Raw genomic sequence first — 21,008 nt, 5'->3', positions numbered from 1 at the left:
CAGAGATAGTGAAGATATTTAACATAACCAGCATTAAAAAACAAAACAAACAAACAAACAAAACCCCTGTGGTTTCTGGCTAGACCAGTCTCTAAAACCATTGTCATACCAGTTAAATGCTCTTTTAGAAAGAGAGGTTCAGCAATAGCTCACTGTCTAAATCCTAACACTCCAAAGTTTAAATTCTCAGACTTGTGACCAGTTGTTATTTCTTTCAACAAAGAAAATTACCCTTTGTGGTTTGACTTTTCCATTCCTTGGTTAGTACATATTAGAATCAGATGGAATATTTGCAAAAGACTTCAAGGACAAATGGAAAAACAGACCACAAGTAAAATAGTTTTGCAATTTTTTTTTGGCAGGGGCAGTGCAATTGCCAAAAATTAACATTCAACCACGGTTCTAAAATTGAAAGTCAAAGACAGATTCTGAAAGGATGGTGTCTGAAGGGCTTACCCTGGTCACGTTCAATGCAACCACTGTTAATATCAAGTTCTTCTGACAGTGAGTTCTGCAAGGGAAGTCTTAGTACTTTGCCTTGCATACGAAATTCTTCCAGCTCAGACTGGAGTTCATCCACTTGGTCTTGTAATACCTGGAGGTAAAAAGGCAACACAAGTCCTAGATGTGTGACATGTGTATATGGGTGTGTGTGTGTGTTCTGCCAGGGCCTTGTACATGTACCATTTCACAATTCTAGATCACTTTTCACTCAGATATATTAACAGATAGACAGACAGAAAGGGATAGACACCATAGTATTGGAGCTTCCCCTCAATGCCACTGCAGTATTATGCATATGGTACTGGGGTTCAAAGCTGGGCCGCACAAAGGGCAAAGAAGGCATTCTACTCATTAGCTACTTTGGTTTTATAGCAAAATGAATAAAAGAAAAACTAGATAAACTGGACATCATCAAAATGAAGAACTGTTGTGATTCGAAAGATATCATCAAGAAAGTAAAAGGCTGATCCACAGAATGGGATACATCTTGCAAATTATCTCATAACTGTATTTAGGTTATATATTTTGTAACTAACATACTTAAGGAACTATTACAACCTGATAGTGATGAGACAACCTATTAAAAAATTTGGTCATGGATCTGAGAAGGTATTTCTCCAAAGAAGTTAGACCAGCAAGTACATGAAAAGATGCTCAACAGCATTAACTACCAGAGAAAAGCGAATTAAAACCAGTTTGATACCACCTCATACTCCCTAGGAAGACTAGAATCAAAAAGATATAGTTAACAATGGCTAGCAAGGGTGTGGACAATTTGAAGCTCTCATACTAATGGGAATATAAAATGCTACAGATCCCTTGGAATTGTTTGGTAGTTCTTCAAAGGGTAAACATAGTAAACATATGACCCAACAATTCCACCCCCAGGCATTTAACATAGGAAATGAAAACATGCAACCACACAAAGCTTGCGCACAGATCTTAATAATAGTACTCATAACAACCAAGACAAACACTCATCAACTAGTAAGTATATAAATTAAGTGTTATATGGCCATATGATGGAATATTATTAAGCAATTGACAGAAATAAAGTATTGATATCTGCTACAACATGGATGGACCCTAAAGCTAATATGCTAATTGAAGGCAGTGAGACAAAGACCTACAGATTGTATGATTCTATTAATATGCAATTTAAAGAAAAGGCAAATCTATAGAAGAAAGTAGATTAAAAACTGCTTAAAGCTGAGAGTCATGGGAAAGATTCTAGGTAAATGGAGTGGAGTTTCTTTCTGAGATGATAAAAATGTCCTAGAGTTGATATGGTAATGGTTGCACAAGTTTGCGAACATACAAAAAAACCTGAACTGCACACTTTACAAACAGATAAACTGCACTGCACATAATGATACTGAGAATCAAGATGTGAACAGGTTTTGGAGCTAGAATTGACAGATTGTACTGATGAAATCATTAAAGTTATTTAGAGTTATTTTCTTTTTTAAAAAAATATTTTATTTATTTAATTTTGAGAGAGATACAGAGAGAGAGAGAAGAGAGAGAGAAACACCAGAGCACTGCCCAGCTGTGGGGGATTGAACCTGGGACTTTAGAACCTCAGGCATGAGAGTCTCTTTGCATAACCATTATGCTATCTACCCCCACTAGAGTAGAACCAAGAGCAAATACTTAATTGAAAAAGTAGCAGAAATAATTCCTTTTTCTATATTACTAAATCTGTATGAAATTTAATCTAAATTTAAATCTGTACTAAATCTGTATTTCCTCAGAAGACAATGCTATGAACCAGGAGACCACTCATAAGCAGGTGATTGCTTCCCTTATTTCTGTATAGATTTTTAAAAATTTTTTTTATTATTTATTCATTCCCTTTAGTTGCCCTTGTTTTTCTGTTGTAATTATTATTGTTGTTGTTATTGATGTCGTCATTGTTGGATAGGACAGAGAGAAATGGAGAGAGGAGGGGAAGACACAGAGGGGGAGAGAAAGACACCTGCGGACCTGCCTCACTGCTTGTGAAGCGACTCCCCTGCAGGTGTGGAGCCGGGGGCTTGAACCGGGATCTTTACGCTGGTTCTTGAGCTTTGCGCTACGTGTGCTTAACCTGCTGCTCTACTGCCCGACTCCCTTCTGTACAGTTTTTATCTAAGGAAGTTAGAACTCAATTACCTTACGTTGCAAACAACCATGTAAATTTGTGGTTTAAGAAAAAAACAAAAACAAACAAACAAAAAACTCAACTGCTAATTTTAGAGGAGTTACTTTAAAAAATTCTTATTATTTATAAAGATTTTTTTTCTCTTCTGGTAGAAATTTGTAATGATTTGCTAGATAAAGACCTGAGTGGTTTCTATTCCCTTTATTTATTTATTTAAAAAATATTTTTTTATTTATGAGAAAGATAGGAGAGAGAAAGAACCAGACATCACTCTGGTATATGTGCTGCCAGGGATCAAACTCTGGACCTCATGCTTGAGAGTCCAAAGTCTTATCCACTGAGCCACCTCCCGGACCATACGTCTATTCCCTTTCTACTTTGTAAATAAAGGGACATTTATTGAAAAAAAAAACAAAAACAACCCCTCCCCACACACACAAAACTAAAGCAAAATATATCAAATTGGGCCAGCAACACTCAATTAGGAAAGGTTAATTTTGGAATAAATATATTAACATGACCACATATCTCCACTTGGAGGGTATTTTTATTCTACACCTTGCAATTTCTGACCTAAGTAAAGCAGACTTATAATGCACATGATTTCTTAATAGTTCAGAATACTAAATAATAACAGCTAACATTCCTGCTAAGTACTTACTATGACCATGACTCTGATCTAAGCACTATAAATATATTTGTTTACTGAATCTTCACAACCCTACTAGATGGGTACTTTTATTGAATATTTTTACCATCTTGTAGATGAAGAATTGAGGTACCAACTACTTTTGTGTGACTTATTCAGCTAGTAAATGACGAAGTAGGATTTGAATTCAGGGACTCCTCCACTTACTAATTTTTCTCAGTCACTCACCCTACACTGCTGTTCATATTCATTTCTCATCTGTGTCAGTCTCTCTTCTTGCAAAAAGAATTCAGCACTGCTGGGATCAAGGTCACCAAACTAGAAAAGAAAAACGGTGAAACTGTCATTTTCCCCAAGTATCCTTCTATGAACTATAATATGCCAATGGCCTCAGTTTTGGTATTCATCCAGTCTCCTGAAGATGATAGGAATGTGATATTTATGTATAAACACCACCAACTGGGTAATGCGAAAAACTTAGTGGAGTGAGAAAAGGCAACATTTCTCATTGCCATGCAATATTTTTCTCACATACAACCTACTGCTTTCTTTAGCTACCTAAATGCAGGCATACCTTGTTTTATTGTGCTGTGAAAAGTGTGTGCTTTATAAATTGAAGGTTTGAACCCTGCTTCAAGCACTTATCAATATCAGTTTGCCAATAGCATGTGCCATTTTATATTTCTGTGACACATTTATTTAATGTATAAACATTTAAAAAAATAAAGTACTACCATAAACTTAACAGAGTATAATATTGTGTAAACATAATACTTCCAAAAGGACTTTGTATGTAAACTCCAACAAAATTATTTATTTGACAAAGATGGGAGGGGGGAGAGAGAGAGCATGAACCAGAACATTCAGAGCAACACTTATGTGATGCTGGAAATTGAACTAAGAACCTCATATTTGAGAGTCCAATAGTTTATTCACTGAGCTACCTCCCAGGATGCTGTGTAAGTGTAACTTTTCTAAGTGCTGGGAAATTTTAAAAGTTCACATGACAACTAGCTTTATTGCTATAACCACTTTATTGTGGTGGCTCTGACTTGAACTCCACTAGCTCCTGTGATTCCCTAGTGAAAATTTTCTTGGCTAGAGGTTAGGTGGTGGTACACCTGATAAAGCATACATCTTACCTTGAACAAGGACCTCAATTCAAGCCCCCAGTCCCTACTAGCAAGAAGAATGAAAATTCATTGCAAGCAGTGCAATGTGAATTCAGTGCAAGCAGTGAAAATTCAATGCTGCAGGTACACACCCCTCTTCCTCTCCCATCCCTCTCAATTTGTCTCTATCCAATAAATACATATTTTTAAAAAGAAATATAAAAATTATTTTTAATAAAGAAATTTTCTTGGTGATACTGCCTTTAGTCTTTTGTATAAACTCCACTTGAGGTTATATATCAGAAAATGAAATTTACACATATTTACCTTTTCTGTTAACACATTCTCCAAATTTCGCTGCAGTTTGTTAGTTAGGTTCTCATACTCTGCCAACTTCTCTGCATTTTCCATAAGTTCATTTTCTAGACGGCTGTTTTCCTAAAGAAATTTATGAAAATTAAATGTGGCACAGATGTAAGACAAAAAATTGTACTACTTTATACAATTTATAAATGAATATCCTAAATTGAGAAAACTTACTTGCCTTGAAAGCTACAGATTAGAATAGAGAAAAGGGAATACTGAAAAACTTATATTTATCTGATAATCCAAAAGATTATTTCCTTTTTTTTTAAATATATAGAACGGTGCTTTCTAGGGACATCTGTATATTATGCATTTGGAATTTGTAGAATACAAGCTGAGATGTGATATAAGAGTTAAACACTCATCAGATTTTGATGAGTTACTACCAAAAATGTAAAATAAGTAAAAAATATTTTTGTGTATTGTTTTTATGTGACAAGATAAATAAAATGACCTAAGATTAATTTCACCCTTTTTTTGCTTTTAATGTAGCTATTTGAAATTACATATATGGTTTAACTCAGCAAAACAGATCTTAGAGAAACTATAAAAATTAGAATAATTCTAATAAATTTTCTTTTAGTGATTATAAATGAATAGTTTGGTTTATACTTAATTTATAACTTTATTTTGGTTTCAAGATATAAAAAGTACACATAGGTTCAATGTTCAGTACACTGCACCACCAAGAGACAGAGTTAAGTAGTGCTCTCGTAAAAAAAAAAAAAAAAAAAAAAAAAAGCTTCACATCTGGCTAGCCACACGTGTTAAAAGATGACTGCAACATTTTCAACACAATATGGTATCTGTTGCATTTTAATGAGAAAAGCATGATATTTGATGCATTTGTGGATGTAATTTGATACAGACTTGGAGACTTGCTGCTTCTCTTTCTGAGATGATGCAAGAAAGGGGGCGGATAAGCAAACCAAAGAAACATGAACATTGAACCTGGGACTTCAGAGCTTCAGGCATGAGAAACTATTTGCATAACCATTATTTTATTTGCCCCCACTAGAGATATTTTTCAGAAAATATAAATATTGTAACCCTCTTATCCTATGGTCTTGTGGGTATTTTTATTGTATAAATTTTTTTTTAATGTAAAAACTAGGAAAATAGATTCCCTGGAATGTCCTTCAAAACAATTCAAGAATCTATAACCTATCAAATGTGACTTCCAGAGACCAAAAGGAAAAAAAATGTATACAGGACAATTCCTTGTAAGTCCCAGCAACAATTTGACTTAACCATTTTATTCCCCTCATATCATCACTGTATTCATCTTTGTCTGTTATAAATATACATTCTTAAACCTCATAAAAAAAAGTACACATAGCTTTTTCATAATTTGTACAAGCTTAAAGTTATTATAATAACATAATAAGACAGGAGTTGGGTGTTAGTGTAGCGGGTTAAGTGCATGTGGTGCAAAGTGCAAGGACCGGCTTAAAGATGCTGGTTTGAGCCCCCAGATCCCCACCTGCAGGGGAGTTGCTTCACAGACGTCTATCTTTCTCTCCCCCTCTCTGTCTCTCCCTCCACTCTCCATTTCTCTCTATCCTATGTAACAATGATGACATCAACAACAATAATAATAACTACAACAACAATAAAAAAACAAACAAGGGAAACAAGAGGGAAAATAAATAAATAAAATATTAAAAAAGCATAATAAAAGTAGATGAATGGGTTTTTTCTTGTACAAACAATATTTTCTTTCGAATAATACTTACTCGTTAACTTTTTTTTTTTTTTGCCTCCAGGGTTATTGCTGGTGCTTGGTAACTGCACTATGAACCCACTGCTCCTGTGGTCACCTTTTAAATTGTTATTTTATTTAATATATATTTTTGGGTAGGATAGTGAGAAGTTGAGATGGGAGGGGAAGATAGGGAGAGGGAGAGAAAGATAGATACTTGCAGGCCTGCTTCACTGCTTGTGAGAAGACCCCCCTACAGGTAGGGAGTCGGGTGCTTGAACTGGGATCCTTTGCTGGTTCTTGTGCTTTGTACTATGTGTGCATAACCCACTGTGCCACCGCCCAGCCCTGCCCCCTAGTGAGCTTCTTATCCACATTTGTAAAGAAAAACACTAAAAAACCACAGAGACATGCCATTTGACAATTTATATGCCAATGTTAAAGGTTAACTGGAAAAACATAATTTGCAGAGTACATTTTGCCAAAAGAATTCAGTCAGTATATTTTTAATATATTCTAGTTCACATCCTCACATAGTAACATGGAATGAAAAGAATGTACTTAACATTTAAATAATGCTACCTTCTCCCAAAATGCCAATCTTACAGCTCTAGTCTTTCAAGATCTATTAAATGTAGAAGTCAGGATGATCAGGAGCAATCAGGCCTGTGCCAATGCTCTGGATACCTGCCAATCAGAATCTGTTACTGGCCACAGAGAGTACATACTCTGGACTAGGGGCAGAGAGACAATTATCTACGGTGTGACTAAGATTGTGCTCTTTGCTGGCAAGAGAAAAGAGTGCAATGAGAAAGAAGAAGTAATTTGGTCTGCAGTGTTGGATAAGACAGAGAAGGCATATGAAAGGCCATCAGGAAGCAAAGATAACTGATGGTAGGTGTCGGTTTGGCATGAAGTGCTAGTGGCAAGAACTGAGGTTAGAATGTCATGAGGACAGCCCTTCGGTGCCTTCATCACCACGCTATACTTTCACAGAGGATAAGAGTATGACTGTAGGTGTTCTCCAGTCAAGTACCTCACCTGGCCAAATGGGAGTTGGATAAGACTAAGAAAAGACTGCATGATAGTAGACTGAGAAATCATGCTGAGTTCTGAACCTATTTAGAGGTTGTGGAAAGGAGAGGAAGGGGACAAGTCTGAGATGCATTTTGGGCTATCAATAAGGATCACTTCCTCTAATATCATCACTACTAACATAGGGGGATGTATAAAAGAAAAAGTATATATGGTAGCAGAGAAACAAAGATGATGGCCTCTGTGCAATGGCAGACAAGGCCATCTGTTCAGAAGGGGATTAGGGAAGGGATAGTCACCAGCCAATTGCCAAATAGTCCTGAAGACCCAGTGCAGCCTTCCCAAGTCAGAAATGACAAGATCACTAATCAATACTGGGCAGTCAAAATGCCTGGATAGCCCCCAAATTTAGATCCTAACAGGAGCCCTGCCCTGTCATGATCTAGTTAGACAAATCTTAATGAAATTTCAGACTGAGCCTGTGCAGACTAGGCCTCTTATGGAGCTATGACTTTTTTTTTTTTTTTTTTAACCAGAGCACTGATTAGCTTTGGCTGATGATCATATGATGCTGGGTATTAAATCTGGGACATCAGAGTCTCAGGCACAGAAGTCTTTTTGTATAACCATTATGCTATCTACTCTCACCCGAGCTATAACTTTCTTTAACAATTTATTACTTTATTTATTTATTGGATAGAGTCAGTCAGAAATAAAGAGGGAAGGAGAAGACAGAGAGGGAGAGAGATACCTACAGACCTGCCTTACCAGTTGCAAATCTTACCCCCTGCAGTTGGGGGTGTGTGGGGGGACTTGAATTCATGTCCTTGTGCACTGTAATGTGTGTGCTTAACCAGGTGAACCTCCATCCATACCCCCATCTGGAGCTATGACTTTCAATGGTCTATCTATAGCAGGGACATAGACCACACAATTTTTTTTTTTTTTTTTTTGCTTCCAGGTTATTGTTGGGGCTTGGTGACAGCACTATAAATTCAATGTTCTGGTGCCATTTTCCCCTTCCCCCATTTTATTCAACAGGAGAGATAAATTGAGAGGGGGAGTGGGAGATAGAAAGGGAGAGAGGAAGACAGACATCTGCAGACCTGCTTCACCACTTGTGAAGTGTCCCCACTGCCAGTGGGGATCAGGGGCTCAAACTTGGTTCTTTGTGCAGGTCCTTATGCTAAGTTCTAAGTGCGCTTAACTGAGTGCCTACCCCCACATAATATTACCTTTAAAGAGAGGGCAAGCCGGTCCCGGATATAGTTCTCTTCTGTTTTTGCCTTTTCAATTTCCTGCTCAAATTCTGAACGCTGCTTTCCCACTTGCTGCAAAAGTTGTTCTCTCTCCTTTTGGAGTTCACACTTTAAGGCAACTGTGCGCTCCTTGTATTCTTCATCCAGTTTCCTGTGAGGAGAAAAGACCAACAAGATGCTATCAAATCCCCCAGAGTGCCCTATACAAATGCCAATCGGATTAGAAGGATCTAAAAAATTGGAAGATCCTTAAGAAAGCATAAAATATGTTCTGCTTTCACTTAGGGATGGCCATACTTAAATTCATTCAGTCAGGCGCAGCCAATTAGTTGGCTAAGGTGAAGGGAAAGTAGGAACTGGCCATCCCAGCCTCACCTGAGGTTGTACTCATTCCGCCGCTCTAAGGCTGCATGGTGATCATCCACTTCTGAGGCCATCTGGGACTTGAGTTTCTCAGCCTTGTCCAGATCTGACCGTAGCTTCTCTTTTTCTCTGACCACCTGATCAACTCGCTCTCTAGAATCAGAAATAAATTTAGTTAAGAAGAAACTATTCTAAACAATCAATAGATCTCCAAAAGCTTTCTTTTTGCTTTAGTAGAAAAACAAAACTAAAAAAAAAAAGAAAACTTTTCCAAAATAAAAAGACATTACACAGAGCCCTTCTAAATCCCACATGTAAATCTGAGCTTTACTTCATTCTCTGATAGTTTAAGAAAGACTTATGCAATAATGACATGATAGGAGGCTGGTCTCAGTTACATGTAGATTGGAAAAATGTTTTGCCACAGGCATCTGAATGACTTGTTGAACAAGTTGAAAAAGAGATGGACTGGTAGGTGAACCTTGTGCTCAACTCACAGCAAATGTCGTATCTCGGCCTTAAAGCTGGCCAGAGCTGCTTGGTGAATGCTGTTCTTGGTGACCAAAAGCTCATTTTCTAAAGCCAGGGTTAATTCTGTCAAGTTGACATTTCCATCAAGGCTGAAATCCAAGGTCTAGAAAACAAGTTTAAGACAATCACAAGTTCTATTCTCTGACAGCAGAAAATGTGCAGATTTACAGACCTGAAGTTACATATTAGATTTCTCCAGTGGTTGCTAAGGGATAATCTTCAATCTAGAATGTAACTAAGTTTTGTTTTTTTTTTAAATTAGGAGTGTATATTAACACTATTCCTGTTATAACTAAGTTCTAAGAAAACCACAGTATGGTTATTTGTAAGTTTAAAAAATGTTTTCTGAGGTCTGGGAGGTGGTGCAATGGATATAGCACTGGATTCTCAACCATGAGGTCCTGAGTTCGATCCCCAGTAGCACATATACTCTCCTCCTATCTTTCTCATGAATAAATAAATTCTTTAAAAAAATTTTTTCTGCACTATAAGTACCTGTAGTAGTATAACTCTCATTCTTAGAATATAGATCAAAGCATTCTTTCTTTTTTAAGTTCTTTAAAAAAGACTTATTAATTTTATGAAAGAGGCCAGTTGATAGAACACAGTATTACTCAGTTCTGGCACATGTGGAATCACGGACTGACTTGGGGCCACAGGTATCCAAGGTCTATTTTCTACATTTAGGATGAACAAACATGGGAAGTAGTAAGCAACAGACTTTTGGCTAAAGGGATTAGGAAAAATTACCCCTTATCTCACTTTTTTAAAATTTTAAACCAGAGCACTGCTCAGCACTGGCTTATGGGACTGAACCTGGGATTTCACAGCCTCAGGCACAAAATTCTTTGCATAACCATTATGCTATCAACCCTTGTTCCCTTATCTCTAAGATCCTGTGAATAGAATTATTAAGGAGAAATCAAATAAAACCAGTTTCAAGCCCTGCCCCCCCCTATAAAACTCATCCTCCACTTGTCATATTCTCCCATAGTAGTTGCCACACCTTCAGGATCTCCTGACTATTCTCAATGCCCTCTTCCTGCCAGGTGTCCAGTAGTTTCTCCACTGATGCATAACCCATCCCATCATCAAGGCAGGAGAAGACACGAAAACCAATAGTACTTGTCATGGCTGATGGAGTTGTGGTACGTCTCCCACTCTCATCAAAGGACTGGAAGAAGAAAGAGACTTGAGAAAATTTGGCATATCAACAGAAAGTTGATCAAGACCGAATATGATCAGTCTTGACCACATTGGGCAGATGGTAAGTTTCTCTAATTTTCACTGTGAGACAAGCAAGTCATATACCCTTTAATCCTCTTTTTCCAAGAGTACAAGGCTTATTATAAACAACAGATCTAGTAGAGTCCCTTGACATAGATAAACTGTGTCTTAACATCAGGTTACTTCTGGTTCACAGGTAACCTAAGGAGCACAATTAGTGAGTTGTCTTATCACTCTGTAATTTATGACTGCTTCTTAAGCCCAAATTTTCCTTCAAGTGGGCTGCATTTTCTTTTTCTTACTTTTATTTTCTTTCCTTCCAGTGTTTTTCTTCAGACATTGGGTTGGTTAATTCATTAGAATTATTCAAATTTCATAGGTTTCATGTTAATTTAACAACCAGTTCCTTCCTTAGCTTAACAAAACCTAGTGTGACTGCCTCTCAAAATATTTGCTGTTTTATGAGGAAATGATAATTAATGGAGAAGGTTGAGCTTGCATTTCTTTGCTCTTTTTTGTAACCTTCCTCCCTAAATCGTCCTATAGTCTGCCATGCTAAGTTACTAAAAAGATGTCCATATTCCTGTATTTGGGAGCTTACTCTCTTCCCTGATCCAGCTTTCTAGTCCTCTTCCCAACTCTGACACCATCTCCCCAGATAGCCTTTGGTCCACCTGCATGTAAATTGTTGGGCTTAGGCAAAAATTAGTAAAGTCATGAGCCCCTTGGAATATACCTAAAATAGACCTACTAGCTTTTTCCAAAATGGAGACCACAAATTGTCATCTGCAATATTATTGCCTTTAGGTTCCTGATTATTTGACAATTTGTTCTGTTTTATATCTTACTGCCTTTCAGCCACCAAGTTACAGATGCTACTATGACGCCAACCGGACCTGGGCAGACAACCTCATCAATTGTGTCCTGGAACTCCACCTCTCCAGAGTCCTACCCAACTAGGGGAAGATAGAGATAATCTGGGGATATGGATTGACCTACCAATGCCCATGTCCAGCAGAGAAGCAATTACAGAAGCCAGACCTTCCACCTTCTGTACTCCCCAGTGATCCTGGGTACACACTCCCAGAGGGATAAAGAAGAGGAAAGCTTTCAAGAGAGGGGATGGGATACGGAGCTCTGGTGGTAGGAACTGTGTGGAATTATACCTCTCTTATCCTATGGTCTTGTCAATATTTCCATTTTTATAAATAAATTTTTTAAAAGATGTCCATACTCCTAGAGGGAAAAAATGAATAGGGAAGCTTCCAGTGGAGGGTGTGAAACTTTGGTGGTGGGAACTGTGTGGAATTGTATCTCTTTTATCCCATAATCTTGTTGGTCATTATTAAATCACTAATAGAATCAATTATTCAGGTGGGGGTAACTTCTATTCACAAACAAAAACCCAAAAAACAAACAACCCCCCCCAATTTTCTATTTGTTTTTTACCTGCATGGAGAGGTGCCTTTTCAGTTGTCTATATGGAGTAGATGCTGATGGTGTAAGGGATTTTCCATTTTTAAATAAGTTGTAGAAAAAATCTTCTACACTCATTGTTCCAGTAGGGTTAAGATTATGAAAGACTTCTTCAAGCATCTAGAAAGGCACAATCACGTATTTTAAATATTTCACTCCAAATATGCAAGGTTGAAAGTATACTTCTGTCTAATAAAAACTGGCGTTACTTTTGATCACAAACTCCAGAAGTATGCCCTTCTAGTCATGGAATTCATTTTCCTTTCTATTTCTCTACTCTCTCACACAAACTTTATTCTAAAACAACTTTTTAATATTCCATGAATTTGTAGTACTGTAAAATCTCTGAAGTACAGATTAAGATATAATTGTATAGCTTCTTAATGTTATAACAACAGAAATCAGTTGTGCATTCATTCAACCATTATACTGCAGTAATTGTGGTATTTGTTCTTTTTTTAATTTAAAAAAACATTTATTTATTTATTTTCCTTTTTGTTGCCCTTGTTTTTTATTGTAGCTATTATTGTTGTTGTTATTGATATTGTTATTGGATAGGACAGAGAGAAATGGAGAGAGGGGAAGACAGAGAGGAGAGAGAATGATAAACACCTACAGACCTGCTTCACTGCCTATAAAGCGACTCCCCTGCAGGTGGGGAGCCAGGGGCTCAAACCGGGATCCTTACACTGGTCCTTGAGCTTGGTGCCACGTATACTTAACCCGCTGCGCTACCGCCCGACTCCCTAATTGTGGTATTTTACTTATACTGATTTCTTGACATTGTTATGTTAGCCAAAGCAGGATTTGGTCTTGGAGCACACCACAAAGACCCAAGAGTTTGGGTCTAAATAAAACCCATGTATTTGGATTTAGAACCTGTATTTGTTTGATTTTTTCTGTTTTAGTGCTTTAGAACAGAAGAAACACAGATTCGATAAAGAACTCTCTCTGTGTACACTAGAGGGGTTTCAAGAAATATAAAGAGAATGGAGGGCCAGCAAAACAGCTTCTTTGGATAGTGCACTGTTGTCGTGTGAGTGATCTAGGTTTGAGCCCAGCCCCCACTGCATTGAAGGAAGATTCAGTGATGTGCTTTCCTTTCCTGTCTGTCTCTGTCTTATAAAGAGAGAGAGAATGGACTTTTCCTTGTCTTCTTTGCAGCCTTTGACAGTAATGAAGTAGCCCTCAATATGTCTGGTGGAAGAAGACCTCAGTATAAGCCTGTTTAGAGAATACCTAAGAGATGGCTTGTCAGCAGAACAATAGAAGACAGATAAAGCAGTGTGAATCACTCACACTACAGAATAGGGAGGAAAGTAAAGACCTCTTCTTCCTGGCATGGCAGTGGAAGTCTTTATTTTGGGGTGTTAAGATTTGTCTACAGGAACATGCTTCCAATATACAAAGTAAAAGTCACTATGGATTTTGTCTAACTGCGGACTCTGGTATAAAAAGTCTGGGGTTATCGTTGGGGAGGTGGTATGTCTAATAAAGCCTGGGAGTTGTAAGCATGAGGTCCTAAGTTTGATCTCCAGCATTGTATGTGCTAAAGTGTGCTAACTGTTCTCATAAAAAAATAATTTATTTTTGACACCAGGGTTACTGCTAGGGCTCTGTGCCATCATGACTTCACCATTATTGGTGGCTATCCCCACCCCCACCCTTTCTCTTTCTTTTTGCTAGAGGATGACACAGAGAAGGAAAGATACTTGCAGCACTGCACGGGGGGGATAGAGGCTTGAACTTGGTTCGTTGCTCATGGTAATGCTTGTGCTCTATTTGGTAAGTCACCATCTGGCCGCCATAAAGATCTATGTATATATTTTTCTTTTTTGCCTTCAGGGTTATTTGCTGGGGATTGGTGCCTGCACTATGAATCCACTGCTCCTGGAGGCTATTATATTCCCTTTTGTTGTCCTTGTTGTTTATTGCTGTTGTTATCATTATTGTTGTTATTGCTGTCATTGTTGTTGGATAGGACAGAGGGAAATCAAGAGAGGAGAAGACAGAGAGGGGGAGAGAAAGACAGACACATGCAGATCTGCTTCACTGCTTATGAATTGACGCCCTGGAGGTGGGGAGCAGGGGGCTTGAACCGGGATCCTTATGCTTCACGCCATGTGGCTTAACCTGCTGTGCTACCACCCGGCTCCATAATGATCTATTTTTTAAAATTTATTATTATTTTTTAATAAAACTGTGGAGTCAAAAGAAGGAGAGGGTGAGCAGAGCTGGACTGAAAAGAATGAAGTCAAGTGAGTGTTGGGGATATTCTCTTTGCAGTCTGTGAGGAGCTACATCTAGAACCCTGAGATTAAGTTTACTCCCCAGGATAAACTAGCCAGGTCTGTTTGCAGGAGGGAGAGGTAGTTGCCCAATATGTATAAGTTGAAAAATAGAAGTCTTCTAATTTTAGAAAAATCTGATTTAAATAAGTTTAGTCAAATTTTTGAAAATAAGAAAAAAAGTCTAGCAAAAACTTCACATTTTAATATACTATATAGTCCATACAGAATAGCTTTTGGTATGAAGTTCTGAATTCAATCCATTGGTGCTGCATGTACTAGAGGGATGCTCTGGTTCTTTCTCTTTCTGCAGCGTAGGAGGTGGCGCACTGGATAAAGCATTGGATTTTCAATTATGAAGTCCAGAGTTCAATCCCTGGCATTGCACATGCCAGAATGATGCTCTGGTTCTTTTTCTCCATCCCATAAATATAAATAAATCTTTTATTTACTATTATTATTGTTATTATTATTATTTTAAGAATAGCTTTTGGACCATACTTGACACCCAGGATAATAGTTGGTTACCTTCATCCTGAGATTGTCCTTGCTTATGGAAAGCAGTATACTACTTGTAGTCATAAGATAATGACTCTGCCAGATCACATCAAATCGATGGGGTTTACAATCAACAATATTTACACCCCTTTCCCATTTAGGGAACTACTCTCTTCCCTGATCCAGCTTGCTGGTCCTTTTTCCAACTATGACATCATCTCCCCAGACAATAACTTGATCCACCGGCATATCAGATTTCAGGCTCAGGGGAAAAAAGAAAAACAAAACAAAACTAGTATAGCCAGGCCCTTTGGAATATAATTAAAATATGCCTACTAGCTATCTACAAAATGGAGGACTCCCCAACCTTTCATCTGCACTATTCCAGCCTTTAGGTCCATGACTGGTCAACAATTTGTTTGGCTTTGTATGTTAACTCTCTTTTCAGCCACCAGGTTCCAGATGCTAGCAGGATGCCTACCAGACTTCTCTGGACAGACAACAGCACCAATGTGTCCTGGAGCTCCGCTTCCCCAGAGCTCTTCCCCACTAGGGAAAGAGAGAGACAGGCTGGTAGTATGGATCGACCTGTCAACACCCATGTTCAGCAGGGAAGCAACTACAGAAGCCAGACATTCAACCTTCTGTATCCCACAATGACCTTGGGTCCATACTTCCAGAGGGTTAAAGAATAGGAAAGCTATCAGGGGAGGGGATGGGATACAGAGTTCTGGTGGTGGGAATTGTGTGGAGTTGTACCCCTCTTATCCTATGGTTTAGTCAATGTTTCCTTTTTATAAATAAAAAATTAAAAAATAATAAAAATAATATTGTTCAGAGTTTTTTTTTAAGCTATTAAGTAAATCATGAAGGGAAATGCACATACTGTTTTGGTACTTTCTAGGCCTGTTATGTCAGGCTGTTTAATAAATGAAGAGATTTAGCAGATTGATGGTTTAGGTTTAAACTACATCCAATTTTTTTTTACACTTGTGCATGTTGGTCAATAAAATGCAATTATTTAAAATGTAAAAAAAAAAGATAATGACTCTGGTTCCTGTTTATGAAAACAACTACCAGCAGCACTGATCTCATTTTCCTTATCTGTAAAATGAGGGGGTGACTAAATTTGAAACTGATTTCTGTAGTAAAATTCTAGGATTCTAAGTTGTATGCCGATGAAATAATTTTGAACTTTCAATTCCCCATTGTAGTCTGGAGAGTGATACAAAGTCCTCTAGAAATTCATGACCTTTCCCTCTCCTCCTTTCTGCCTGCCTGCTTGCCTGCTTCCTTCCTTTCTTTCTCTCTTTCTTTCTCTTTGAGAAAAAAATAAGTGAAAGTCAAATTCAATAAGCATCCTAAGATCAGAGGAAAGTCATTAAATTGCTGTCTTTTTCAGGGTTTTGAAAACTCCACCACAGAAGTAAATTCAGTTCCCTTCAAATGGATATGGTTTATCTCAAGAACTGTTTTTAGATAATATCCTGAGTTTGTGCAATATTTCTTGGCAAAAACAACCCAAGGTTCAGCATATTGCAATGGTTTGTAATTTATGAGGAAAAATTTTATTTTGTGACTAAGCAGTCATTTATTTTCACACTAAAAAGCAATCAAAGGTATCCAATATAAATCAGAAAAGGGTGACAAAAAAGCTTTTTTGCAATCCAGGCCACCTGAAAGGTTTTTTTTTTTTTTTTTGTAAGTCTCTTTCTGCTTTAGGTTAACAATAACACCTGACCTCTAGTCTAGGTAAACAACATGGTTTCAAATATTATAATCAAAGACCCCCCCCAATTTTTTCTTTTTTATTTTATTTCATTTTTAAATTTTTATTTATAAAAATGAAACACTGACAACAACCATAGGATAAGAGGGGTACAACTCCACACAATTCCCACCACCAGAACTCTGTATCCCATCCCCTCCTCTGATAGCCTTCCTATTCTTTATCCCTCTGTGAGTATGGGCCCAGTTGACCCCAAACTTCTAACTGCAGCCCTAACTTCAAACTTCAGTCCTTCAAAGTTTTATTTTTTGCTCTTTGAAAATACATCTTAGAATTAGCTATGCTCTCAACACTTCAGTTATCCAGACACCCACCTCTGCCAATTATCCTTTCAATTTTTCAGAAAACATAAAGCTCAACCTTTCATCAGGTAAGAATTCTTTAGGGACTCCTTCATGATTCTGTTTTGTAACTTCAAAACTATTAACTCACCCTTTTCCACGACCTCATGACCAGAATATTACAATGGCTTCTGGCTGGTCTCTGAGCCAACATACTCTATAAAAGTAGCTTAGACCATCCTCTGCAAGGTTTTCTTAAGTAGCACTGTCTATAGACAAACTCTGCTATGATACTGAGATTATATCTCCAAAAGCCTAAAAGTCACCAGGTCCATCTCCAAAATATTCCCTCATCATTATATTCCCTGCTTAATCCTTCCTCCATGACTCTCCCATTTTTTGTTCTATGAAAGCTGCCTCTACAAATATGTCTGGCATGGATGCAGTGAATTAGTGACTGCAAGTTTCATGTGGGGTAATATCCTTAGCACAGTTAGGAACACATAGTATGGGTAAATAAGTAAGTATTAGCTCTTGTCAGATTTCCTTTTCTGCAACACAGCATGAGCTCCTCAAAGAGAAGCTTTATGGCTTATTTCCTAGGGGTAAAAAAAGAGAATCGGAGCCTCTGTAACATGTTGCAGGAAGGCAAGAGGTATAGTTCTATTCAGTTTTTCTCGCAATTATTTTTTAAATTAAAATATTTTTTGTATTTGTTATTAATAGTTTGCTTCAAGATTATGAGATTACAATGTATAGTTCCACATCATACTCACCACCAAAGTTCCATATCCCCATCTTTCAACCTAATAATCTCACAATTATTATCTTTATTTATTGGATAAAGATAGCCAGAAATTGAGAGGGCAGAGGGAACAGAGAGGGAGAGAGAAAGAGAGACACCTGCAGCTCTGCTTTACTACTTGCAAAGCTTTCCCTCTGCAGGTGGGGACTGGGGGACTCGAACCTGGGTCCTTGTCCATTGTAACATGCACCCAATAAGGTGCGCCACCACCCAGTCATCCTCACAATTAGTCTTGAATGAAAATATAGCATAAGGTTTACCTCTCCATTGACATTTTGCAAGCCATACTGTTCACAGATAGAGATCAGTTTCTTTCGATTCAGGTGACCATCACGGGTGATTCCCAAATCTTCACAAACTTCCTGTAGTTTGTCTTCTATCCAGTCATGAGGAGGAGAAGATCCACATTGTGAAGCATTAAGATCATCTGGGTTCCAGAATCTTAACTGGCCTAAAATAAAACCATGGTGTGTTGTCTCCAAAGGAAATGCAAAGAGATAGAGACCTACTCTTAAAAATATACTGAGGGGCAGGGTAGTGGCACACCTGGTTAAGTGCACATAGTATGAAGAACAAGAATTCAGGTTTTAGCCTTTGGCTCCCCACCTGCAGGGGCAATGCTTCAGGAGCAGTGAAGCAGGTCTGCAGGTGTCTATCTTTCTCTCTCCCTCTCTATCTTCCCTTCCTCTCTCAATTTCTTTCTGCTTTATCCAATGAAGTGGAAAAAATGGCCTCTAGGAGCAGTGGATTTATAGTGCTGATACTGAGCCCCAGCAATAACCCTGGAGGCAACAAAAGAAACAGCAACAATAAAACCCAAAAAACCTACATACTGAAAGTAAGTATTATAAGAAAAATACTATAGATATTGATTCCATTTTGAATTGATCTTGAAATTCACATGAAGCAGAAGTACTGATACTCAGACTGCAACCAGACCAAAATATGTATTATTTAATTCACTGATTCTGTTAGAGTTATCTCTTTGTGAAGTCATGCCAAAGTTTTAGTTTTTTTCTTCTTCAGAAAGCCATGTACAGGTTTAGGATTTGGTGTGATTGAAAAAGAGTGTTGGGGGGTGGTGGGGCGGAGGATGGTAGCGCAGCAGGCTAAGTGCACATGGCGCAAAGCACAAGGAACGGTGTAAGGATCCCTGTTCAAGCCCAGGTTCCCCACCTGCAGGGGGTCGCTTCACAAGTGGTGAAGCAGGTCTGCAGGTGTCTTTCTCCCTCTCTGTCTTCCCCTCCTCTCTTGATTTCTTTCTGTCTTATCCAACAACAGCAATAACAATATAACAACAACAACAACAACAACTATAAACAACAAGGGCAAAAAAAGAGAAAAAATAGCCTCCAGGAGCAGTGGATTTGTAGTGTAGGCATTGAGCCCCAGTGATAACCCTGGAGACAAAAGAAAAAAACAAAACAAAACAAAACAAAAACAAACAAAACCGCTGGTTAAAAACTTTTCCAAAGACTTTTATATGCCTCCGCACATCTAAACTATTAGAAACTTTGTTACCAAAAAAAAAAGAAACTTTGTTGCCTTTACTTTCTTTCTAGTTTAAGTACCAGAGCTGCTTTTATTAAGGAGGATTAATAACCATGTGGTGCGTATCATCGTGCGTATCACTAAAAAAAAAAAAAACAAAAACAAAAAAACAAAAACACACACTAATGCCAGGCTGCTTTCAAATGTTCATGCAAATGAAATGACTTCTGGAAATTGGAAATCAAATGATCCAACTCAAAAGAATAAATGATTATAAGCTGAAATTCTCTAATTACTAAGTTATGTTTGAAGACTAAAGAATGAAACTACTGATTTAAAAATAAAAACTGTTTATCTTCTATTACAATTTCCCACTTCTAGGAAAAATTTCCACTTACACAAACAGAGATTCTGCAAAGTCATTACATAAATGAGATAATTACCAACATAATTTTGTGTGCCTGCAGATATCTTAAAGAATTGAAGAGAGAATTTAGGAGCAGTCTGTTTATCCAAGGAAACTAAGCCCGTTATTGCTGTACCTTTGGTGATCTATAGAACATATTGTATACTAAAATATAGGTAAGGTAGGATGATATAGGCTGAGGTCCTTCCTGTCAGCTGAACTATGGTGCCATCTACTGGCCAGAAGATTAACATGTCTTGCTGCTTCTTAATATTTGTCATGGGTTGTGTTAGTGCTGTTCACAAATCAATTCAAAAGTCTATATATGGGTTGGGTGGTGGTGCACTTGGTTGAATGCACACATTACAATGCACAAGGACCTGGGTTCAAGCTCCTGGTCTCCACCTGCAGGCAGAAAACTTGACAAGTGATGAAGAGGTGCTGCAGGTGTTTCTCTCTTTTCTTCTCTATCTTCCCCTTCCTTCTTGATTTCTTTGTTATTTGTCCAATAAATAAAGAAACTATAGAAAAATAAAAATTTCAAAAGTCTCTATAAAAGAATAATTAGTGCATCAGTGGAATCCTGCATTTTAGTTGCCATCTTTTGCATGATGTTAAAAACTATATTTCAAAGCCATGGACTATGGGAATAACCTTGTTGAAGTTAGATCTTCACTGGTCTCCAACATGTAAGACTCTATGGAAGAGATGCTGCAAGGGAGTATGGAGAATGCCTTGTGAAAGGCAGTCCTTTCTTCCTAGGCAGACCCCAACACACATTCAGTTCATACCTTCTGCTTCATATTCCTCACTGGGTTGAGTCTTCCAGTGCTAGACAAAGCAAGAAAAGATTGGTGTGCATTAGAACTTGTTCAGTTTTTCTAAGATCAGCTCACTCTGGCTGTGAAAATACAACCTGAGTGAGTCACGTGATTTAAGACCCTCCAGTGCTTTCATCAGATGGGGTCTCTACAGCTACCCACTCAATGAAGAAACAACACAGTCTTCTGTAGTATTCACCAAGGATATATCTTTCACATTTGTGATATTTCTTTTTTTCTTTCTATTTTTTTCCCCAATCAG

The 21,008-nt window shown here is 37.8% G+C and overlaps 1 protein-coding gene across 13 annotated transcripts in view; it reads right to left on the bottom strand.

The window, feature by feature from the left end:
* NIN (ninein) overlaps nucleotides 1–21,008 on the bottom strand; it is a 155,051-nt gene that overhangs the window by 52,673 nt on the left and 81,370 nt on the right. For 11 of the 13 annotated variants that reach the window (XM_060174987.1, XM_060174993.1, XM_060174988.1 and 8 more), the window contains 10 exons: nucleotides 20,717–20,756; nucleotides 18,289–18,479; nucleotides 12,341–12,487; nucleotides 10,671–10,838; nucleotides 9,631–9,767; nucleotides 9,146–9,286; nucleotides 8,747–8,921; nucleotides 4,736–4,846; nucleotides 3,525–3,614; nucleotides 457–595 (listed from right to left, as the gene is read on the bottom strand). In XM_060174987.1, the coding sequence (XP_060030970.1) occupies nucleotides 457–595; nucleotides 3,525–3,614; nucleotides 4,736–4,846; nucleotides 8,747–8,921; nucleotides 9,146–9,286; nucleotides 9,631–9,767; nucleotides 10,671–10,838; nucleotides 12,341–12,487; nucleotides 18,289–18,479; nucleotides 20,717–20,756 (1,339 nt within the window). The remainder of the gene's footprint in view (nucleotides 1–456; nucleotides 596–3,524; nucleotides 3,615–4,735; nucleotides 4,847–8,746; nucleotides 8,922–9,145; nucleotides 9,287–9,630; nucleotides 9,768–10,670; nucleotides 10,839–12,340; nucleotides 12,488–18,288; nucleotides 18,480–20,716; nucleotides 20,757–21,008) is intronic. The other 2 variants (XM_060174983.1, XM_060174985.1) reach the window with 2 other exon arrangements.

The sequence above is a fragment of the Erinaceus europaeus genome, chromosome 16 (genome assembly GCF_950295315.1).
Source record: "Erinaceus europaeus chromosome 16, mEriEur2.1, whole genome shotgun sequence".
NCBI lineage: Eukaryota > Metazoa > Chordata > Mammalia > Eulipotyphla > Erinaceidae > Erinaceus > Erinaceus europaeus.
This window is presented reverse-complemented; position numbering and strand designations above follow the sequence as displayed.